This window comes from Artemia franciscana, chromosome 17 (assembly GCF_032884065.1).
Source record: "Artemia franciscana chromosome 17, ASM3288406v1, whole genome shotgun sequence".
Classification (NCBI taxonomy): domain Eukaryota; kingdom Metazoa; phylum Arthropoda; class Branchiopoda; order Anostraca; family Artemiidae; genus Artemia; species Artemia franciscana.
Window position 1 is genome coordinate 27249429 of NC_088879.1, and position 25747 is coordinate 27275175.

At 35.6% G+C, this 25747-nt stretch overlaps 1 protein-coding gene across 2 annotated transcripts in view; it reads left to right on the forward strand.

Moving 5' to 3' along the window:
* The first annotated feature begins 4160 nt into the window (after positions 1–4160).
* Positions 4161–25747, forward strand: part of LOC136038086 (speckle-type POZ protein B-like) — a 77199-nt gene continuing 55612 nt past the window's right edge. The window contains exons 1-3 of one of the 2 annotated variants that reach the window (XM_065721086.1): positions 4161–4440; positions 9399–9612; positions 24804–24925. In XM_065721086.1, the coding sequence (XP_065577158.1) occupies positions 4427–4440; positions 9399–9612; positions 24804–24925 (350 nt within the window). In that variant the 5' untranslated portion in view covers positions 4161–4426. The remainder of the gene's footprint in view (positions 4441–9398; positions 9613–24803; positions 24926–25747) is intronic. The other variant, XM_065721087.1, reaches the window with a different exon arrangement.

Below are 25747 nucleotides of genomic sequence, written 5' to 3' on the forward strand. Positions count from 1 at the left end.
CTTTACCCCCCCCCCCCTAGGATTTCGACGAAATTACGCCATTCGTTGGGATATGGATTTAGTGAAGAATATCGTTGCAAACCATGAACAGGATGACCTCTAAATCCTTTTGAATCAAAATACTTGGGAAGTTTAAAAAATGAGTACATCACATTTACAAAAATGGTGAATTATCTGAAAAATTAGTGTATAGAAGGGACAAAGCCGTGATTGAAAAAAAAACTAAGCAGGAATTGAACGTAGGATATTCAAATTTTGAAATCCAACGCTCTACTAACATATTTACGTTTCTAATGATTTAGTTTAATCTATTGGTGTTTGTAGGATCATAATTGCCTTGCTTACTAAGGGGAATTGGAGGAGAAACACACCGGTGGTGTTCTTTCAAATCTTCAGTTAAGGGTTTTGGACCATAATTATTACAATGATAGCGTTTTATATTTCGAAGCTTCCCTACATAAGAAGCGACACGAAAAGTTGTTTTTAGTGCTATATCGCACTTACGGATGGTAGAATTGATAAAAATCACGTAGATGTGAGCAATGGCTTTCAAATGAGCCATTAAACATCAAGTTCCGGTAGCCCACTAGCCTCAGCTTTTCCTCTTGAGATATGGACCAAAAGTACCGTTTTTAGTGTTATTTGGAACTTGCAGATAGTAAAAATTATAGGAAAAACGTAGATATTAGCAATATCTTTTATATGAGCTATTAAAAATCAGTCTACGATGTTCTGGTAGCTCGCTAGCCCCACCCCTTGACAAATGGCACAAAAAGTCTCATTTTTAGTACCATATGGCACTTGCAGATGGTTTAATTTTTAAAAAGCTTGTAACTATGAGAAATAGCTTTTGAATGAGTCATTAAGTATCTTTCTATTATGTTCTGGTAGACCGCTAGCCCTGAAAAAAAAACGGGAGACAGACAAGTGCTACCCATGCAAGAAACGATTTTTCTGGTTGCTCAAGGTGGGGGACTGTAATTTCCCTGTATAAGGTTTTGACTGTGCTGATTCCAATTGTACCCTTTTCTTTTTGATCTGACGCTGTTTTTGAGGGATTTCAGTCTTTATTTTTCTAAATCGCCATAAGTTTCTTTTAGCAATAAACTTTTACTTTTAAGGCGAACTGTAATAATAGTTACCATTCCTGAACCAGTGTCAAATGGCAATTTTTTTCACCTGGTAGTTTTTTTCCGAACTCGTTTTTTAACTTTTGGTTACTATGGGCTATGGTTTGCTTTTTACTAGGTTGCATAGCCATGATGTTTTGCAAGTTTTAGCCTGCTCAATTACTCGTTATCAGTTGTTCAGAAAGACGGATATCAAAGTAAGGTAGGTCATGAGAACACACAGGTTATTCCTTTCAATAAAAATCAAAATTCAATCCGATAAGTTTAATGTCTGTCTATTGTTTTAATTAACAGCAACTACTAAAAATACAAGTAGGTTATTAATGGATTAGGTTAATTTATTTAATGAAATGTAAAATTTGAGCATAGAAACTTTTTTTTTAACAAATCAATAATAAATTAAGCTATAATACATACCATAGGATTAGAAAAAGATAGGTTGCCGTTTGGACAAGAGTTCGCAGGAATTGATTCTGTTTTTTTTCTGATACAAAAATATTTTGTGCGATTAATTATAATTTAGTCAAGAGTTATTATTAGTAAAGCGATGACATTTTGACACATTTGCGACACAGGAGGCTGAGACGATCGAAATTATTTATGGTAAATTAATTAGTTCATGAAAGGATTTTGCAATATGATAAGCTTGTACAGGCGAAAATCTTGATTTTTCCAGGTCATTTCATCTTCGGCCTCATAACAAACAAATACTTCGATCCCAAAGAATTTTTTTTACCCTCGACTACACACATATGGGGAAGGGATAGAGGGAGTGGCCTCCATCCCTGAATGGTCATGATTTCTGGAAATAATCAGAAATAAATTCATTTGTCGAAATTAAACTCCTGTAATCTCCATTTAATTCATATGTTTGCACACACCTCCCCTCACCCCGATGAAATGTATTCGCCATTGAGACAAAATTCTACTGTTTGTGGGGCTGACAAAAAGGTATATTTTTTCAATATTAAACATAAACCTTGATGCTGCATTAAAAAACAATTCTAAAATCTGAATGTTGTGGCATTGAAATAAACTAAAAGTGAGAACACCGAACATCTTACAAACTTTAAAATTCCGGAGTGATTTTGACCCTTAGAGGTGACAAAGCACCTCTAAGGACTTCTTAGACCATAAAAATCAACCAGCATCTTAATTTCTAGTTAAATTTTTTACACTTTCTGAAATCCCATGATTTTTAAAACCGACCCAACATTTCACATGTATTCTGCATAATCTGCCGGTTATTTGGTCTTTATCCAAATTTACACCCTACACCACCTTTCAAATTGAATTGGGTGTTTAACCGCCACCCAGGAAATCTTGCATCATCAGAAGGATTAGTTAGGTCAGAATAGACAGGTTAGGTTAGTCTATGTCTATGTTTCTGTCTATATCTGTTTCTATGTCTGTTCTTATGTCTATGTGGGTCAGAATAGACAGGTTAGGTCAGTCTATGTCTGTTCTTATGTTTTATGTCTATATGTATGTCTACCTTGACCTATCTGCATTAAAACGTGGCGGAAAACCACGATGGGGTTATGCTACCTTCCTTCAAAATAGGTCCCCGTATAAATGCTTGATAAAACTTGATCTGTATAGGGGCCTAAAATAGGTCGTGTCTTCAGATACTTAGATATTGTTATTAACTGAATAAGTTTTTGCCTGGGATGGAAAGCAACCGCGTTGAGCAAATTGGACATTTGCAATATTTAAGGAGAAAACAAAAAAGTTTGCAGCTATACGTACATTTGCCTTTCAAAATGGCTTTACCGGCCCTTTCTGGCATCCGTCAAGGCCATCCAGAGCTTTCCCCTTATTTTAGTCAGGACTGATATCTCTCAAGCCATAAATCTCCAAAAGCGATGATGGTATACTGTGTATTAAATAAAAAAAACAAGTTTTTCGACTGAAAGTAAGGAGCGACATTAAAACTTAAAACGAACAGAAATTATCAGGTATATGAGGGGGTTCTCCCCCTAGTCAATACCTCGCTCTTTACGCTAAAGTTTTTTGGTAATTTCAAAAGATTTATTTATTATATTTAAACGGCCTTTGTGATTCAGGAGTCAGTCATAAAGAATTGGAACAAAATTCAATCTTTGATTTTTATTTATTTTCTTATTATTTTTTAGATAATGCTGGGATATCCGCCTCCCCCCCTTTATTGAAATGTTTCTTCCCCCATGAATATATCCTCCATGGAAAGATCCTACCACGTAATCAGGCTCGTAAAAGAATTTTTTAGGCTCGTAACTTTTAATGGGTAAGACTAAACTTGATAAAACCTATATTTTTGAATTCAGCATGAAAATAAAAATTTTTGATATATCTATTGCTATCAAAATTCCCTATTTTAGAGTTTTGGTTACTACTGAGCCGGGTAGCTCTTTACTTATAGTTCATTACCACGAATTCTTCGATTGTTCGCTTTGTGCTACATTGTATAAGAAAATGTAATATCAATTAAATTCCTATGATTTCAAGCGTGAAGGGGAGCTAAAGGAAACCCCCCATAACCAAAAATATCCCACGCTTTTTGCAATCCTTCCAACAATTTTTTATAATTGTGGTGCAAATCATTTCTTCTCCCCTGTTTTGAAGAATTTTCCCATACCTCTATCCTCTGAGCGGAATAATCGTTATTACGTTCAAAAGATTACAAGTGCAGAATACCATACAATTAAACGTTTTTTTCTTCAGATCCCCCTCTAAATAAGCTTTTCAGTACCTTTAAGAGTGTTTCGTAGTTTGCTTTTGGTAAAGGAAGTTTGAAGGTTATCACGAAAGCTCCATTTCCATATTATTTTCAAAATATTGAAAATAGTTTTCGATTCAATAGTTAAATAAATTAGGTGGGATTACCATAAAACTGTTCAGTATTTATCCTAACAATTAATGTCTTTGTCCTCATTTCAATTAAATGTAAGAAGAAGAAACTTTTAAGTTAGCCTAAGGCCATGCAAAAAGTACAAAATTACGGCTAGTTCTTTGATTTCACGAACAAAGCTTTCATTAACTCTACAATCGAGTACCTTTTATCAGTCTTTAGTTGAATTCGAACCGAGCTGGATTGACTGATGCCAGAGGCATCTTAGATAAACAAGCTTCATCACTTTCATCGTCACCCTGAAAATTCCTTAACTGGTGTTCTGTTTCTACTAAAGTTTATGTTTTTGTTCAATAATTGAATAGTTTGTAGTGATATTTGTTTTGGATTAGTAGTCAAAATTGCTTCATTAGAGCCGGATAGTGTAGGACTTGCACCTCAAGAAGGAGAGGGCTTGAGAGCCTTAATGGCATCTTCCAGGTAATGAGACCCTGCATAACCTCAAGTGTAAATGGTAAAATTCTAGTTAATTGACTTCTTGCTATCTCAAAGGGTTTAGGTTAGGAAAATGAAACTTTCAGGGATGAATCTACAGACAAAAGTATGTCCCGGGAACGTATTTTGAAGCAACTACCTACACTTCTTCTCCCTCTAGAGGGCCCTGACCTTTGATGACCTTTAAAAATATGTGTGTTATAAAAGTGAAATCTTGCAAAATAGATTTTCGGCTTAATTGAAGTACAAAAAAATTGTTTTCAGCTTCATAACTTCGCTCAATTCCATTTTGTAAGGTTTTAAAGATAGCCTATGCAAATACATTTCCTAAATTTTGAAAAAAAAAACATTTGCATGGCTCAAAATCGACTCAAATACCAGGAATTGCATTTTTAGAACTAAAGGCAGAGAAAAAGCAACTAGTAACTGAAAATTAAGGTAAAATGTTGTTTTGTCAAAATTTCAATAGGTATAGACCTGTCATGTAGGCAAATTTCAGGGCCCTCTAGAGGGAGAAGGAGTGGAGGTGGGTACTTTAAAATACCTTCCCAGGACATACTTTAGCCTGTAGACCCATCCCCAAAAGTTTCATTTTCCTAACCTAAACCCTTTCCAAGATAGCAAGAAGTCAATTAATTAGAATTTTATCAGTGTAAATAAATGCTTTGGGGACAATGCTGGTGAAGGTATTATTGTAGATTTGGGGCTGTCGAGACAGGAAGTAGGCTAGATTGAATTCAATGCCTGAAATATTGGCCTAGGCTACTTTAAAGTATTCAAAAACGCATGCTTTTATCATTCCTTAAAGCAGACTAGGCCTACTAGACATACCCCCCAACTATCCTTCTAATGGACAAATAAATAGCCTCTATTTTAGGGATTTTTAATAGCATGAATCTTACTTGAAAATTATCAAGCTGCAGGAAGAAAAGGGTTGCACTATTGAAAATTCATTGAGCAGGTTCAGCCTGTAGGCCTATCATTGGTCAATGTTCCTATTACCTGAACAATTGTTTAGGGTTATAAAACTATTGCTAATAGATGCATTTTGACTTTTGGAACATCTTTTCTCTCTTGCAAAATTACCCCAAACTCATTGTTATGGAGTTATTATGTATTTGCACTTTAGGGGGGGGGGGTAAAGCATAGCACATATTAAATACAGCAATGTTTAGTTTACATATTTAATATATGCTATGCTTTACCCCCACCCCCCGATGTGCAAATATATAGCCCAAATTTGTTTCTAAACTATTACAGATTTGCGATTTCAAATAGCCTATCCAATCAACAAAAATGGAAATGATTGCAATTCAATATGTGTCAATACAGGATTTTTAGGCCAGAATAACTCCATGAAAGCGAGTTTGCGGCAGTTTTGCAAGAGAGAAAAGATGTTCCAAAAGTCAAAATGCATCTAGCCTATTATGTTTCATGACCCTGAACAATTGTTCAGGTAATAAGGAAGTTGGTTGTTTTTTCATTATATTTTCAAAATTCTCTAAATGAGTATGTTATTAGCTTCAGTGTTTTAACTATAGGCTATACAACACTCATAATTTTAAATAGCCTATAGGCTACTGATAGTTATCAATGGAACCTAATCTTGACCACACATATGAAGTATGAGCCTAATCTTGGAAAATGTTGTTCAATCTTAAACACAGGATCTTAAATTTTGAGCAAATTATCTAAATCACTGATTGAATCTTCAAGATAGTTAATATAAGACAAGTGCTAAGGCTAGAACAGAATAATTGTATTTAGATTTGTTAGGTAATAGAGCTTAGTTTTGTCTGTATTTTCAAGATTGTAGTCAGCCAATTCCAACTAGTCTACACCTAAACATCAGCTAGTCCCAAATGTCTAAACAAATATGCATAGACTAATGTCCAACATTAGGGACCCAGTGTCTATGTTTAAGCAAGATACATTTTAATCTAAACTAATATTAAAGCCCAATTTGCCCATAAACTATCATATTTTAATCATTAGCATTAACTAAACTTCTCTTCTTGTGTGCATGTTGCCTGGCTAGTATATAAGTACCAGTATTTTAGAATCTTGTGTTTTCAATTTATTTAGAGAATTTTGTAGAATAGTGTTTCCTTTTAGAGTGTTGGAGAACTAAAACAATACCCTATCTCTACCCTTGCCTTAATTCAAGGGCTTAACCTGTAAGATTTCATGGCAAATTTGCTATGGTAGACTGCTTCTAAAGGAAACATGTTCATTAATTAAAAGATGTACCATTAGATCTCTTGTTTTGTGCCATTTTCTACCATGATCATTTTTCTGTAGGGTGTAGGGTTTCAGTCTCTGCTAGAGACTGAAACCCTACACCCTATTGAGGGCTTTTTATTGAGGTTTTTTTATGAATTTATAAAGTATATTGTCAACTCTTTGCCCTATAAACCAAAATTAAGGAAAGGTATGTGAGGCTCAAAATACTTTCTTCAAGCCTCATTTGAGCAGTATGTCTCTTTTGCAAAGTTTTATGTTTATAATGCAAATATTATAAAATGTCATGAAAGCTTAGTATCCTATGGAGAAGGAGGGTATAAAGGTGTGTATAAAATACCCTCCTATGGGTTCATTGAGACTCTAGATTCCCAAGTTTGATTTACCTTCCTTGGCTACTTCTCAGGATAATACAGCTTCCCTTCTAAAATTATAACCAATTTCTCAATTAAATCAGATCTTGTTTGTCAAATTGTTTTTTTTTGTTTTTTTTGTACAAATCTTTTCTTATTCTGTTCTGATCAGTGGTCTTTTGGCAAAGATCAGTGAGCTCTAAAATCTCAGTATTTTGTTAACAAAAAATACAAAACGAAAATCTTAGCAGAATGATGTAAGAGCAGACGAGCAAGATCTTAGCAGTAAAAACATACCTTCTATTTGAGCCCAGGTGTTTTTTAATTATTTGAGTATATTTTTATTTTTTTTCCAAATACACTAATTGCTTGCTTTAAATTTTATTTCAAACCCTTAAAGGGAACTTTGGCATGACACCTTGTTCCTTTCACCTGTTATTTTCCAGGGAAAAATGATTACCAAAGAATCTGAAAAATACTTCAACACAATCATAAATTATTACTTATTGTAATAATTACTTTTGGAAATGAAAAGTTTTTACCCCCAAAAATGTTTTCCAAAAAACATCATAATTTGAAAAAAGCTACCTTTTAAAATCTGGAAAAATACATGTTGTCGATTGGTATGAGCTTAATACACATGCAAAAGTTCAATTCAGTAATCTGATATGTTTTAAGTTATTACCAAATAAGTACTAGTTTGCCAACTTTCAGAAGTCATATACATCAGGTGGCTTATGCTGAGGATAGTTAAGTGTGCTAAGCACTGCATGGACTGTGCAGTGCTTTTAGAAAAGGCCGATTAGAAAAGTAAAACTTCCAGAAATAGACCCAGATCTATAGCACACATGAGGCCAAGGTGAGTGTCTTAAGTCTCACATCTTTGCTAAATCCTGATTTATTAGTTTAAAGAATTTAGAATACAAGTTAATGTTATAATCCGGGGCAGATCTAGAGCAAAATCTTTAGGGAGGCCCAATGTGACAAGGGCACCAAGGAGCAGAATATGGGGGGGGGGGGTAATGTGAAAAAGGTGCTAATAATTGACCACATTGATAAATATATTCTATAAAAGAGTGAAAAAAGAAAAAAAACTGGGAAGAGGGTGCCAGAAAAATCTTGGGGGTATTTTCTCTCCCTAGATCTCTGCGAAAATCCCTACCCTAGATTTTGAAAATACAGTTTGTCTCCCTCCCCCTTCCATCCTATATTTTTGCGAATTGATACCAATAAATGGCTCCAAAGCCTAAATTATGCTTTTCGATGGTATTTTCAAGTATATAAGCCTACCTTCCTTTCCTTCATGGGGGTTATCAGCGCGTGGGGGGGGGTCAAATCCTATTAAAAGAAAGAGAATTTTAGGAATTAGTCTTAATTCCAGAACTAGGTCCTAAGAAGTTATTTTTCAGCCATTAGCACAAGTCTTTGTCTAATTGCGAAAAATATTTAATTAATGCAAAGAAAAATCATATTTGGCTTAGATTCAGTTTCTCTTACACTGTAGGTCTTACCGTACAGTTTCCAGCATTTGAGCTGGATTTAGGTTCATTTTTTTCAATTTACTCTTAGTGTTAAGTTTTAGAAATGATGAAATTCAAGTCTAAACTTGGGTTGGCTGTATTGCAACTACTTGCGCCAGGAAGCCCACGTTTTGACCATTCTGACTAAAAAGGTTATCTTTAAATACTCATCCATTGCCATGAGGGCTATTGGGACATTGACGGGGTTAGAGATTACATTCAAATTGGTATAGGTCCTAAGTAAAGGGGAATAGAACGACTTGTTATCAAATGAGCCCTCTCCAAGTGTCTACTATCATCTGTTCTATATCACAAAGCCAGAGGGAAAATAGTGCATTGTATACAAGGCCATATCCAGGATGTTTTTTTTTTGGGGGGGGGTATAAAAAACGCATAAAAAATTCGTTTTTATCCATTTTTGTAACGTTGTTGCTAGTCGGACACTGATTTTGGTATACCTGGATTTCAGGCAGAAATTTAGTAATATCGGGAAAACACCTTTCTTCAGATATTAATCTTCTTGAAATCGTTCAGAACTTTCCCTCCCTTAGTTAGTGAAATAAAATGCAATGGGTTTTGCATGATGCCTAATTACCAATTCAATAAACTTTTTTTTTCTGCATTCAGAGCTACCCTATTACAACCAGAAATTTCTAAGTGTGGTTTTTACGCAATTTTACTCAGAATTCTCCATAGTTACATGTTGGGGGGGGGGTCCTTTGAACTAATCTTAAGGGAATGGCACATTGTTTGCACGAACGAGCTTTTAAGATGTGATCTTGTTTTTTTCCTTTGATCTGATAAAAGAGCAAGTAATTAATGGTTTCAGGATGGTTGCTGTTGGAGAATGCTCTCAGACCCAGAGGGCCAGCCCAAGTGGTGCACAGGCTCCTGCCTCTTCTTCTGCAAGTAGCACTAGTGGATTTAGTAGTTCCGCTTCTACATCTTCTGCCAGTACGTCTGGAATGCCCATGTCACGAGTTCCTTCTCCTCCACCATCTGAAACCACAACTCCTGTTGCTGAAAATTGGTGTTATACTCAGGTGCCTAGATTCATTTTTACTTTTTTTTTAGTGCCTAGATTTTTGACGTTAGGAAATTTGAAGATATGGCTTGGGGGTTTGCCTTTCTATTCCTCGTGTGCCAAAGCCGGCCTACTAAAGAAGAATTTCAGTCATTTATAATTGTTTTAGATCCCGTAACACTTTTTTAGTAGAAGTCAATGGTCCATGACACAATAACGGGAGGCTACATGTATATCTTTGGATGCCTTTTACCGCTGTTATTAGTAATTCAACAGAAATAGTAGGCTATCCTAGTTAGTTTGGGTGCCAAAACTTCTTTTTTCTACCAAATTTAACCCCCTTCATGACAGGCGTCATGAGAGCAGGGGAAAGATGGAATCCAAATTGTCAATGCTTTGGGGACTTTTAAAAATACATATTATTAGTCTAAATAATACAGATGTCAGGTAACATGTACTAAATCTCAAAATTTATTTTTTATTGGAATTTGAGGAGACAAGGAAATGAAAAAAGGCTTGGTACTTGTTGCTGTTGTGTTTGAAAAAGGACTTATTTTAATCTTCTGCAATACATTTTGATTTATTTCTCGCTTTACACGTTTAATTAGCTCTAAAAATATCCTCATCTCCTTTTATTTATTAATCAACTTGTAATATTTTGCTGCCTATGTATTTTTTAAATGAGACCTTCATAATAATTGCATTTATTACTTTTCACAAATACAAAGAACTAATGGGGTCACAACTTTTTCGTTTTGCTAATGAACCTTGGAAGGTAAACTGAAAAAGAGAAGACGGGTAAGAGTGAAAGTTAAGAAAAATAAATTTGTGCTTGAGTTGTGTATCAAACATCTACTGCATATCTAATTCACCAGATAGAAAGTGGGTCTTCTCGACAAAGAAAATGGGTTGGTTTAATAGGGTAGTGATATATAGCTTTAAAGGTGATTTAAAGATTTCTTACTAAGGGATGGGAGTTATCTATTGGCCTAAGATTGAAAGTTACTTATTGATAACCTTCCTTGCCTAAAGTTATGTTTCATATTTGCTCCAGGGAAAGGTATCGCGTCGCCTCTGACAAAAACTTTGATTAGCACCAGATTAGTGAAAGAATCATAAACATTTTGATTTTTATGTGTTATACGAGAAACACTCGAGAAGTGGTGTGTCCATTGACGCACTGTTTTGCTTTGGGCAACAACCCCTTATCCTGGAAAAATATAATTGGGGGTTCTTCGATCCTTGGCAAATCCCCAATCTTAATTTGAACATCCATGGTGAGACACTATATTCTATCACTATGCACTGCAAACTAAACGGTTATTGTCCTATCTGATCTTTGCGATCCAAATTCTTGAGTATTTTTTGTATAATACATAAGTAGCTTTTTTCAAGGGGGGCGCAGTCCCCTCCTAAATTTCAGAAAGTAAAGTGTTAGATACAATATTTCACAAATATATCCTTGAACCAAAACGCACCTTGCTATAAGCATAAAACTCATAAATTTAAAGGAATTTAATATTTTAAAACCACTGAAAATTACCAAGAACTACTGCGATTATACATCTACAGCCAAACAATATATATATATATATATATATATATATATATATATATATATATATATATATATATATATATATATATATATATATATATATATACTAGCTGTTGGGGTGGCTCTTCGCGCCCCCCCAAGCCCCCCGTGCGCGTAAGTCGTTACGCGCCATTGTAGTTGTGTCCCTGTGTCCCACCTGTGAATAGATATATATATATATATATATATATATATATATATATATATATATATATATATATATATATATATATATATATATATATAATATATATGTTTTTAAGTACGTAAAACATGCGAATATACAACATTCTTCGCTGTCCCATTGTCTGTGCATATAAATAGATTGTCAGGTTTACTGACTCTTGAACATGCAACATATAATTGTCCATGGGAAAAACAATCCGTATTCAGATCTATACCTCATTATTCTAATGATGTGTCCCGGTCGTCATTTATATTCCCTGTGTCCCGGTCGTCATTTGTGTCCCGGTGTCCCAGTTTGTAATTTCTCTGTGAGTGTCCCGGTCGTCATTTATATTCCCTGTGTCCCGGTCGTCATTTGTGTCCCGGTCTGTAATTTCTATTCGAACAATCCGTGTGTCCCGGTCGTCATTTATATATCCCGCCTGTGCCCCCGGCGTCCCTGTTGTAGTTGTGTCCCTGTGTCCCGGTCGTGATTTGTGTCCGGGTGTCCCAGTCTGTAGTTTCTCTTTGAGGTTCCCGGTCTTCATTTATATATATATATATATATATATATATATATATATATATATATATATATATATATATATATATATATATATATATATATATATATATATATATATATAGATAGATATATATATAGCTTCTCGAAAAACCTGTTCTGTGTGAAGAAGTGCACATAACCAATGTTTGGAGAGATATCAGGGGCTTTTTTGGGAACGATGGAGGAAGGTGTCCCAAATACCGAAGATTATCTTTTAAGCTGTAATTTGTTCTCTCCCCCCATCTTATCATAGGCATGTATATTGGGATACTTGAGTTTGTTCTCAGTTTGTATTTAGTACTTAATCTAATCCTTAAACGGGCACCTGAAAAGGTAACAGCGAGAAATCGCATTGAAGATCAAAAATATACTAAATTCACAGTATTTGGATGCAGTGTAGCATTTTCTTTGAAAAAAACTCTTTTCAGTCCTTTGCTCCCCACAATTTGACAAATTTTTGAGGTTTACCCTCCTCTTCTTTGGGATCCCTTATTTAATCATCAAATGAAAATATTTTACGTTTTCTGGTAGTGTACCCCTCCCCGTGCATCCAGGCTTGCCTATCATCCTGTGTTCTCGTTTCTAGTTTACAAATATCCAATTAAGCCTTAGCACCTCAAGCTAAACAGACCTGCCTCAAATCTGGCTTCTCCTCTGAAAAGGCTCAAGGATGATGCACCCTCCGGGCACATCCTCTGAACACCCCTCTACGCATTGAACCATGTCCACTTATGAGTCCTTGCATACATATCCTTGAGACCCTTTGTCTTTGGACCAATTTATTTGTATATAGACTGGGGAAAAGGTCGATAATCAAGTTCTTATTCCCAAACAAATTAAACATATTAACTAAAATTTTGTATATTTTGAAGACCAGTTGCTGAACAACCTCAATGTCAAATTAGATGAGGGCAAGGCAAGCCGGAAGCTATTGAGTTTTGTTCTGTTTAATAGGCCTTGACATGATGCCTTTAAAAAAAGTAGAATGACAAATTCTGGATGGCGAGCAAACTGTTGCCCTTAAGGCAAGCATACAATTTTGAGGCGGTATTGTTTAGCTTGACTGAATTATCTATCCGTAATACAACCGGTTTACTATTGCTCTGCTCTAGGCAGCTGCGATTCAAGTCAGAGAAATAACAAAAAAAAACCTTTAAAAATTGCTTTATCAGATTAATATCCTGTCTGTTTCAAAGAGTATGTATAACTTCTAAGAGTTGAAAATAGCGCTAGGGTCGGTAAAAAACCATCGACGCTATCTAGCGTTTGGCAACACTAGGCGTTTTTTGAAACTTAGTAATCGTTTTTCTGTCGGGAACTGAGATCAGATACTTATTACAACACTAATTTTACTAACTACACAAATTAAATTTTTATTAAGTTAATTTCCTGTATGTTCCAAAGAGTATGTGTAACTTATAAGAGTGAAAACTAGCGCTAGGGTCTGCAAAAAACCATCGACGCTATCTAGCGTTTGGCAACACTAGACATTCTTTAAAGCTTTGTAATCGTTTTTCTGTCAGGAACTGAAATCAGATACTTATTACTACACCAATTTTACCAACTACACAAATTAAATTAAGTATTCTCCTTATTACACTAAAAAAATGCCGCCTAACTCTAAAAATGCCACCTTGTCGCCTAACGCTATATAGCATTGCGGTTTTTCGACGCTACCGCCAGTTCCCACTCTTGTACGTTGCCCATATTCTTTGTCCTGTTCTCAAGTTTACCATCAAATTTTTATCTCCTTTTTAAGTCCCTTTAAATTGATATTAATGATACAGTGTCGTGCCCGAAACGAAAGAAAGTATCTCACACTCCTTGAAAATGGAGAAAGAACGTTAGCGGATGTTAATTCTTTGGGAAATTCCCATTAATTGACTACCACCACTTCTTTTACTTCTAATCCCGTTTACCCAACGCCACTAACGTCCTGCTGGAAATAGTTTGTTTGATTATTAAATTAGACGTAAACATAAATAAAACTACCCAAGTCTGTTTAATTTCAAAGGATAAAAAAAATTCAATGTAGAATTAACCTAATATATTGGTGCATGGGGCAGTTATCATTAAGCGATAAGATAAATCAGATAAGTCTACGCTTAACGGGTATCGGTAAGAGATAAAATAATTCCAAGGATACAGGAAAAACCTAGGTGTTCGATATAAAATATTAGGTGAAACAATCTTTTTGTTTGTAGTGAATAAAAGGAAAATACTAAAAAATAGTGAATTAACAGAAAAGTTTTTTCTTGTATTTATTTCTTAGGGGCGTGACAAGTCATGATTGTACCTCTTCAGTAGACTACTTCTAGCTCAAAGACTATTTACCATAACTGTATAGACTATATAAATAAGCAACTCCATTCATCTAGACCCCAACTTTTACTTATTGTTTCCTCATCCTCGCTCTAAAAACGGTTCTTACGTAAAGCTTAAAATAATTATTTTTACTCTCCTGTTTGGAGTAGTACCCTGATATTCATGTCTCTGCCTCACCACACAGGTTGCTCCCACCTTAGGGAAGCCGCTTAACGCTGAAATACTCCCATGTTCTCATGAGAGGTCGCAAACGGTTAGGCGTTGCTTCATAGGGTGTACTAGTCGCAATTAATCCGCACGTGACTGTATCCTTTCTTAAAAAATAAGGATAATTTTCAGCCAGTGAATAGCGAAGAATAAGGCTGATATTTTGGCTTAGACCTCCGCTTAGCCGTCATCAGTGCTAAAATCAAAAAGCACAAAGTGAACACGCCATGTATAACGAGTGGGGTAGCAAAATCTATTTCCTAACATTAGAAAAGAAACAGCAAACTTTATGGGCCATCTTTTTCCCCATTTCGTCTCCTTGCCCTCTCTCAGTGTTGACCCCGGGTTCCAAGAATCTCCAAGATCCCTGGCTCCGTATTCCCTGAATGTCTCCGCGTTATTTTATGGTACTGCTAATACTCCTTGTCAGGGTCCGAATGCTTCATGCTTTCGAGAGGGGGGGGGGGTTACCGTGTGAAGATAGCCACCGCTACCTTGTCGCGAGGAGATGCAACAGTGGAGTATTATACCACCCACAAGAGGTTAAACTCTCGAAGAAAACAGTGAATTTGGTATAAATGATAAGGATAAAGTTTGTCCAGAGCCCTTGGCAGCACATATGGCGTCGTTTAAAGGGACAAGTGGCAAGCTTGTCTTTCAACCTGGCAGTAGCTGGGCAAAAGCAAAGAGTCAACAACAAACTTGTGAAATAAAGTGAAACCTAGTAGCTTTTTTAAAAGGGTCTGGAACGTAAAAAATGGAAGATTTAAACAACTCGAATTGCTATAAACTAAAAAAACTTCAAAACCAATTGGCCGGATTAAAAATTTTATATTTTTTAAATTTATTCCTCCACGATTATTTTTGTGTTTTCATATTTTGGTGTCTTGCAGGTCGTGACTGCCGCTCGTCAGGAACGTAGCTCCAGCATTTTATTGGAGGGGGAGGGGCAAGAGGGGTCCATATCCGAATAAGCAATTATTTCTCTAAAGTATTGTGGAGGGGGCACCCCCAATAGGCACTCTCCTAGCAGAACATCAATCCACTTTGCTAGCAAGCAATCCACTGGGTTTAGTATAAATGGAAGATAAAATTTATTTATAATCAAAAATGTCCAAGAAACATCAGTTTCCGATGTTTCTCGTCGATTCAAATATTTAATTCTAGGCCCTGCTAGTTCAGATTTATCTTCGGCTTATCAATATTGATCCTGTCTGTATAATGAATTTATGAAGTTTAACACGTTCTCAAGTAAAATACGGAAATGCACGTTTCCGGAATCTTCTTTGACTAAACTTAAATACATTGATTGCGGGGGTTAAGTGGCCTAGGTTTTGTTTAATTCTATGGTTTATTACCTTTATTATATTACTCCTCTCTTATATTTGAAATACGATTTTGATTTTCTAAGACATCTTAGAAAAAGGCATCCTTTGCTATTACTAATAGAGAGAAAGATGGCAAATAAAAGTAATGAAATTGCATGATCGTAAAATCCCTATTCCGCAATATTGTTAGTTTCTAATTATATCATGATCAGGCAGTCCGTACTTAGCGTTGGGCTTTTCTTGGCTGCAATTTGATTGCTACGTTCAAAAAGATCCGGTTCTTTCGTAAAAATGTAAGAGATCAGTCTTTTTTTCAGGTATCGGTTGTTGACCTTCGACTCGTCTTTGACCGTTCAGAATGCAATGTAGCTTTGGGTGCTTTGACGGTTTATATTTGTTAATAAGAAATGTCATATCTATTTTTTTTTAGATATTGGACACCAATTGACCTCTTTGGGGGATGGAAAGGAGAGTACGATTTTATATTCTTAACTTCAAGAATTCTACCAGAAAAAGTTGTTGTCTAAACAAACTTTTTTGAAAGAAGTAATAAGTGTTCTAATCGCACTTTTTGCAGCTTCTTGTTGGAGCCGACCTCTGCTATGGGAGGGGGCTAAATCTTGCCGTAATAACGTACAGTAAAGGGGATTTTAGGCTCTCAATAAAACTTTGTGGGAAGTACTCTGGCTGGGCTGTTTGAAAATCCGGAATAATCCAATCTCTCCAGGGACCCCACATGGGGTCCCTGGATTCGATATAATCATTGTGGTGTTCCCTAAATTATTTTTTTCATGGCATTTAGTATGAGGGATTATCAGATCTTCTAACTTTTGGGGTCTGTTCAATTTCGACGTTATTTTGGGAGGAGGGGTACTGAATTTTGTCACATTTTTTTATGTGGGGTTTGTTGGGTTTGGGGACGTCAGATCCCGCCCAAACTTGGTAGGAAGTAAAAGCCATACATTGTGACTTTTTGGGTTCTAACCTCTGGGGGTGGTGTGAACCATGGGGCCTTGGCTCCGAATGTGTTTTTGAGGTAAAAATTAATTATAATGAAAAAACAAAATATACGGGACTAAGCGAGAAAATGAGAGGGTTATAAGAGCCTTAGTTCTGAATGTATCGGAACTAGGGATATGGTTCTACATGTCGAGTCAACCTTTGGAACCTCTTAAACGAAAAAAGAAAACAACAAAAAACATTAGTATTGACACTCTACTTCAATTAAAGAAAAAAAGGACAAGCAAAATAAAAATGAAAATACATAAGCTAAGAGTAGCCAACGTTGAGAAGTAGGAGAATGGTTTCCTTTGTTTTGCACGATCTTCACATCCTCCAAAAGCGATCACATGGGAGGAGACCTAGAAGGTCAGAACCATCGGAGTGCTTGGTAGCATTATATAAAACTTAGTTCTTAGATATTCGGATCTAATCAAGTTGCAAACGACTAGCTAACATGCCTAACTTATCATTTTATAGGATCTGTCATGATACTTTATAGTATTCAAGTACAGTGGCGTCAATTCACGTAAATGTAAGGGGGAGGGGGCCAAAACGTATTTTTCCTAAATCAAGGGAGTAATTTTGTTGTTTTTGAATGAAAATACAAAAAAAAAATGTATTTTCGAATGAGACTACACCAAAAAGGTACTTTTGCAAGATCAAGGGGGAGAAAAATTCTAGGGGACACCCTCCCTCCAGTTGGTGCATCTGCTTAAGCTCTTATAAATAAGCTGTATTTAATTAAAAGGTTGTTCACTCCAATGAGTAGGTGCAGCGATGTGACGGAAGCAAGTGACGCGCTGCTTGGCAATGGTAGTAAAAAATAGCGGGCTTGTATAGCTTTTTTTTAATGTCAATGTCCTAGAATCCCATAGGCCTTCAAAGTTTATTGTACTTCTATGGGTTCTTGTAATTGTGAGAGTGCAACAATCCCATTTTTTCTCATTACGGTATATTTGTAATAAATTTTGAAACAGTAATTGTTTTTGAACACGTATTCAAGGATGAGATACAGACAATACTTACTCGTCATTAAGTGTGTCTGTTTAACTCAGGCTTTGAACATTTGCTTAGAATCGAAATTTACCGCCCGAACAAAACAAAAAGACGTTCATCACGAAAGTTGTCGTTAAGGCCTTAATAGCTGTAATGTATATAAACATAAAAATTTCATGAACAGTAAAAATGCTCAGTGAGACTGAGCATTTCATCAGTCTCAGTCAGTGAGACTGAGAACTGTTATACATTTACGAGGAATAGCCGAGAAAAGGGTGCATGTCAAAGAGTGCACTTGAGTACACGATTAAAGAAGGGAGTACATTTCCCTGGATATAGTGAAAGCCTAAGAGAAAATATTAGATAACAATGGAAAAAAAGAAGCATCAAAATAAATGAAATTGAATGAATATGACCGAGAATAAAGAAAAGCCCGAGATATGCCCGAGAATAAAGAAACAAATTCTTATAAGATTTTATTGAATGAAAAAGTAGTGAGGGGGTAATCTCTACTACCGGAGTATAATTTTAAGTTGGTCCAGAGAAGAAGGACGCTTTGGTCCCATTCCCCCTCGAGTACAAAGATTTTGCAATGCTTTCCATTATTCTTGCATATTCTATATAATTTGCCGGCTTTTTTTAATGCTTTGAATTTGTATTCCCCCCCCGTTGTAATAAATCAATGAGTGCATCTCTAGTTTTTGGACATATTGAGTTTGCTTAACTGTTGGTGTTGTTTTTGGTGGTCAATAAGCATGCAAAACTTCTGAGGACATTATCCTGTTGTTATTCCGTCTGTCTTAATTATAAAAAAAAAACTCAATCCTTGTAACACTGGTCTAACTTCTCTGAATTTTAGAAATTTAGCAAGTACTTATCTGTTGTAAGTATTCTGTCTTCTTCGTTTAGGTATAGTAAATTCTATTTCGCTTTTGCCCGATTTTAGCCCTAAAGCTCCCGACTAGGTTGTCATTAAAATCGAACCGGAATACAGAACATTTTGGATTTTCGGTTCGCTATCTCCTCTAGCTCCAGATGAGCTTGACGTTTGAACGCCATCATTGAGAAAGACATGTCCGGTAAGGCATCTCTTCTAGCCCCTAATAGAGTGCGGGAGGCAAGGTAAAGTGAACAGGTCGAATTATGCACCGTAATCATAAGGCAATTATAATTTGAAAAGAAAATATAAATATACAAGACAAATGATATACAGTTATTTGACCCAATGGCTGAAAGAAAATGTTAGGCTAAAGATTCCCTGATAAACTTTTCCCCTGAACTGAGAAGCGTAATTCGCTTGAGACGAAATCGATGCTGCTAACGGGTTAGGCCTTATTTTGAAAGTTACCTATTCGCCACCATAATCAGAAATGACAAAATAAAAATTAATTCGCTTTTTGGCGCTGGTCTGAAATATGGTCAATTAGCGGGATTTCAGACACTAAAAATGTTTATGTTGGGACTTGAATCCAACAAAATGGATGGTAAATCGAAGCTTTCGTTGAAGTAGCCTAGTATTGATATGTTTGAACAAGTAAAAGTACCTATCACAATTTTTTTTTGATTTTATAGTGGTTAATTTTTTTCTAGTAAACAGTTTTTGAATGTAGTTCTCAGTAAAAAATATAAAAAGTGATTTTTTTAACTTATTGTGATTTTGATAGTTAGAAATTTTTCGGAAGTTATCTTTTTAAATGTCGAGAACCAGGTTTCATATTGTAAGTGTAACAACATTCTTGGGAAAACAAGGACATCTTTCTGAACCAATCGATTCAAAACTAAGACATAGGGTCACAAACTCAATTTTATTAGAAATACGGCTTTGTCGGTATTCGTGCAGCTTTTTCGATTGTGAATTAAAGAAACTATTAGCGCAATGTTTACTTTCATCCTCATCTCCAGTCTTTGTTCTTCTTTTTTTCTTCATTTGACAATAATTCTTTGATTACAGCCTTTAAATTGAGGCATAGCCTGGTGAGTAAGTAGAACACTCACTTCTCAAACTTGGGGTGGTCGTCTTTCCACCATGTTCTAGTTTTACTGATAGCATTGGTCATGGTTCACGAAACAGAGGATCTCTGTTCAAAGATGCCACCCATGTATGGGCAACTGGTTTATAGTATCAAAAAATGCGTGTGGTCTGGGGGAATGATATCGTTGATTGAAGCGGTCGTTCCGGGTGATGAACCGATAAGTTATCTGATTTGACAATCTTCGTTTGCGGAGAATTCGTATTTAAAAATCGTCCCTGTGTTCGTTTTCTTCCCTATGACAATGACCTGACGATGCACTCCTGGTGTTTGTGGATCCGTGCCCATTGCCTTTTTCTCATTGCCTTACCCATCAAAAGTTATGATTACGCTAATGCTTACGCACTTTACGCTTATGTTTTTTTTTACTGTTTCAAAGAGTAGAATTGAGAGAAAGAGTCAAACTTTAGCGTAAAGAGAAAGGTGTTGAGGAGGAAACAGCCCCTTTTATGCACGGAGTAATTTCTGTGCGTTTTAAGTTTTAATGTCGCTCCTTACTTTCAGTTAAAAAACTTGTTGTTTTTTTAATTAATAATATATAATGACGAAAATAAACGCTTTTTTAGAAATAAATAGCACTAATAATTAAAAATATTGGGAAATTAGTTAATATGTAAAAAGTGAAATCATTAAGGAATTTTGTTTTCGTCAGTGATACGTTTGCTTCTCTTCTTTCAATTAATTTTTGCAAATCGATATTAATTTGGGTATTTGTGCATCGTAATTGATGTTGCAGGGTAATGTTCCTTATATTTGAACCGTGTTTTGCGTCTGATCATTTCATTTTCGGAAAAAAATGGCAGATGCAAGCTGAGCAATAAATGCTCTTCACAAAAACTCATAAATGTATTGGTCTTTTGGTTCGAGCCAGACTCAAATCATCTCTCTTTTTTTAATGGTGCCGGTGGTCTCTTTGGGGGGTTCTTCAAGAGTTTAATCTTCGAGTTCACGAAGGATGATTGTTTCCACTAGTTTTGGATGCCAACCAATTGTCTGTTCAAACGAAAGTACTGGCGGTAATCCAATATTAGTGAACGCATTTTTTTCTTGTGTTTATGCATCATGCTTTTTCAACTTGGTTCGGTGCCAGGTATTCGTCGACAGACTAGCCAGAAAAGAGAAAAATGTTTATGTCCCGTTTTATTATAATCTAACCATGATAATGGTGATACTGTTGAAAATTTGATATATGGCAAAAATAAACGAGTAGTTGTAACATACTCTGTATATAACTTGTAGGGGGAATTTGATAAAGATTGTTCGAAGTACCTCTTTCCCTCGAAAGTTTTGAGGAAAGCATGTTGGAATTAACATGCTCTATCTAAAGTGTTTTTTTGAAGACACGCTTCTTTTTGGTTAAATATTACTATTTTTATCTGCATGTAACTGCTCAATTCGGGGAATCGTTCTTGGGCATGCCTTTGGAATAGCCCCTCTCCCTGAAATCCAAAATATATTTTTATTACCCCCCCTCCTGATTTTGCTTTGATATTATCTTCTCCCCTCCCTCTCCACCCAAAAGAACTTCTGAATATGCCCGACTCAATTATTTTGAAAGTACACCTTTAATTTTTATGCAATTTATATCTACTCGCTATTCTTTTTGACCAATTTATGCAAGTATTGTAAACAAGGGGTTGAATCCACGAGAACGCCAAGCTGTTAAATTGGAAAAGTTGTAAACATTTTGGAATTGTGCGAGCGCCCCTTATTTCTCTCATGTTTTAGTATATTACATTAGGATTAACCTAACTTTCACTTCTTCGGTATGGTCGCTATAACGCGTAAGCACCTTTCTACCTTATAGCAACACATGATATAGGCCTACAGCCTAGTGTTTTCAATATTATTTTTCGCTGATTTGTGCCCAAGTATGGAAATCTCATTATTAGTTCTCTTCTGTTCAGAGAGAGAGAGAGAACTAATGCCAAGGAACTGGAAGTGACAACCGTAATCTCAGTCTACTAGAGTGAATTTTCCGCTATTTATAATTTATTCGTCGGTAAATAAGAATCTTCTTTCCTTTTTCACTCATTAGGTGAAAATGACATTATTTATATCTTTAATGAATTAACTTTCTTTGCGAATAATTTGGCTGTGTTCCCTCATAATAAGTTCCTCGTAATAAGCCCGTGAAGTAAAAGTGATAGAGGTTGCAAACACAAGGTTTCACTATAAATCTTCTGTCAGAATGCATTGCCAATGTTTCAAAGCGTTTATGCTTTCTCTGGTTTTATTTGAAATCACGCCGTTGAATTAAAAGGAAGTCAAAAATTGTACGAAACAGATTAACCAACGTATTTTTTTTTTAAGCGGGAGGAGGATTCGTTAAGAGAACTATAAAAAACCAGAAGTCAGATAAAAAATGAAAACATCTAGGGATTTTGGCGAGGAAGACCAGAACCTCCTTGCCCCCATTGTAGGTGTTAGAGGTGCTTCATAGATTTAATATTTACATTTTTGTCTTAATGTAGCGTAAATCCATTTAGTGTAAGTTTTTATCTTTTGTGTATCCTGAAAAAAGTATGTTTCTTTTTGCGGTAAAGTTTAGTTTCCATGTTAACAGTTTCAGCGCTTAAGCATAAATTAAGCATAATTTTAGCTCTGTTGGCAAAATGGCAAAAAGATAAGAAAATGAAATTTTTGAAAATACTTAAGTAATAATAGGGAAAGGTGTAAAATCTGTATTTTCTTTCCGGGAGAGGAAATCAAAGGCTCGCTTTGTACGTGCTGGAGTCTAAAAAAAAATCATACTGTACATGCCAGAACTTTAAGATAAGTCGATTGGTTTTTTGTGCAGACGCTATTAATTGAGAAATGAATGGAGTGCGTATATGTTATATATGACAGAAATAAAAAATATACAACCTTTGAAGATTTAGTATTGTCTATGCTGTCCCAGTTTCTATTCCTATACATTATTGTTGTCAACGTAGCTTCTTATGGAGCTTCGTAGCCACTGTAGTTCCAGTAGCCGATCTTCTTACACAGAAGTCAATTTGTTTTTTAATTAAATAAAAAAACAATTTTTTTTTAAATGAAAGTAAGGAGCGACATTAAAACTTAAAACGAACAGAAATTACTCCGTATATGAAAGGGGCTTTTCCTCCTCGACACCCCGCTCCTTGCGCTAAAGTTTGATTCTTTCTCGCAACTCTACTTTTTAAAACAATAAAAAACTTTAGCGTAAGGAGCGGGGTGTCGAGGAGGAAAAGCCCCTTTCATATACGGAGTAATTTCTGTTCGTTTTAAGTTTTAATGTCGCTCCTTACTTTCATTTAAAAAAAACTTGTTTTTTTATTTAATTTCTGAAAGTTTTTGAATTAATGCACGTCTGATTTTGGCTCTCCGTACATAAATTATAAAAATGAAATTTGCATATTAATTCTTTTTTTGGCTAAATGGCTTTCTCTTAGTTTTGATCAGACGATTTTGAGAAATAAGGGGTGGGGAAGGAGGTCTAGTTGCCCTCCAATTTTTCGGTTACTTAAAAAGGCAACTAGATCTTTTATTTTTAACGAACGTTTTTATTAGTAAAAAAAAATACGTAACTTAAGAATTAACTTACGTAACAAACTTTTATATTCTTATATTTTTGATTATATATATGAGGGGTTTGGTCCCCTCGTTAATACCTCGCTCTTCACACTAAATCTTGTTTATCCCAATTCTTTAAGAATGACCCCTGAATCAGAAAGGCCGTAGAATAAATAGTTGAAATTATTTTAAAAAATTTTAGCATAAAGAGCGAAGTATTTATCTCCTCCTAATTACCTCGCTCTTTATGCTAGAGTATTTTTAGAACCCCTCATATGCGTAATAATCTCTGTTCATTTTAAGCTTTAATGCTTCTCCTTACTTTCAACTGAAAAAACTTTTTCATGTTTACATTTTCATTGTTTTTTTTATAGTAATGCTAGAAAGTCCTGCGCCCTTTTCATTGAATTTCTCTTCCCCCATAAAATATTCCTCCAAGGAAAGATCCTCCCATATAGCCCCCTCCCCTGAACCCCACACCCAAACCAAAAAAATCCCCTGATAACGTTGGTACACTTCCCAGTAACCATTACTGTATGTAAACATTGGTCAAAGTTTGTAACTTGCAGCCCCTCCCCCAGGGACTGTGGGGGGTAAGTCATCCCCAAAGACATAGTTATTATGGTTTTCGACTATGCGGAACAAAATGGCTGTCTCAAAATTTTGATCCGTTGACTTTGGGGAAAAAATGAGCGTGGGAGGGGGCCTAGGTGCCCTCCAATTTTTTTGGTCACTTAAAAAGGGCACTAGAACTTTTCATTTCCGTTAGAATGAGCCCTTTTGCAACACTCTAGGACCACTTGGTCGATACGATGACCCCTGGGAAAAAAAAAACAAATAAACACGCACCCGTGATTTGTCTTCTGGCAAAAAACACGAAATTCCACATTTTTCTAGATTGGACCTTGAAATTTTTTCTATAGGGTTCTCTGATACGCTGAATGCGATGGTGTAATTTTCGTTAAGATCCTATGACTTTTAGGGGGTGTTACCCCCTATTTTCCAAAATAAGGCAAATTTTCTCAGGCTCATAACTTTTGATGACAAAGACTAAATTCGATGAAATTTATATATCTAAAATCAGCATAAAAATCCGATTCTTTTGATATATCTTTTAGCATCGAAATTCCGTTTTTTAGAGTTTCGTTTACTATTGAGCCGGGTCGCTCCTTACTACAGTTCGTTACGACGAACTGTTTGATGGAAATTTCTTAAACACCCTAAAGCTTTATCAGTTTTTCAACGGGGTACACGGGGCTTTTTTTTGGGGGGGGGGGTCAATTGCCTCTCTTAGGAAAAATAAAAATAAAAAGTTTTCTGGATTCTTAATAAGTACGGTATAGACCATAAGTAGTTTAACTGTTCTGCCTAGCCATAAGATCTGTATATAATAGTTTAGGACCGAATATGTTGCTGGCTGTTATTTTAATTGATAGTTTTATTCTTTTTTTGTTTTAGGTGAAAGTGATAAAGTTCAGTTATATGTGGACTATTAATAACTTTAGTTTCTGCCGAGAAGAAATGGGAGAAGTTCTAAAATCATCCACGTTCTCAGCAGGTGCAAATGATAAGTTGAAGTGGTAAGTAAATCATTTTGAAAATGAAAGTAAATGAAAAGCTTTTATTGAATGTTTAGATGTTATATTATCTCTAGCCGCCCCTTGTGGTGTTCTAAAATACGATGCCTCTTATGCTTGAATCTTTATTAACTGTAAGATTTGAATTCACTGAATTTTGATTGAACCCCTATACCCTTTGTTATACAATTGTCGAAGCTGGTGATCTGTTTCTTCCCCAAACCTGTCCTGATGCCAATCCTTTTCAAAAAGAATTTGACTTGAATAATCTATGCAACAAATCATTATCGCGCAAAAATAACGTAGGCTATACAGGCAGTATTACAAAAAATAAAGGTAAGTACATTCAACTGCTGCTAAGACAAAGGTCAGTGCTACTCAAGGCCGTATCCGGGGAGGGGGGGGGGTACCGCGTTTCACATACACCTCATGTTTTGCTCGGCTCGTATAAAAAGTAAGAAAAATACAATATAAAAAAAGTTTTGTTTCGAAGTTTTTTGTACCCCCCTCCCCCGTACAAAAACTCCGGATACGCCCTTGGTGTTACTAATCTTTATGGCGTTTAATTGAATACAAATATTAAGAGCTCTGTATGACAAGGACAAACTACTTTGTTTTTTTCGTGGTGCATGTTTCTGGGGTTGAAGGAAGGGACTGATTAGAAAAATGGGCGAATAGAAGAAATTGTTGTAATTGTCCTTACATCTCAGGATTGAAGGGGGGCTGTCTGTGCACATGTATAACTATCGCCGTATAATATTTAATTAGAGAGAGGCCATTTCTGAAAAGTGGTTGCTCTTAATATTGGAATGTACGGTCAAAATT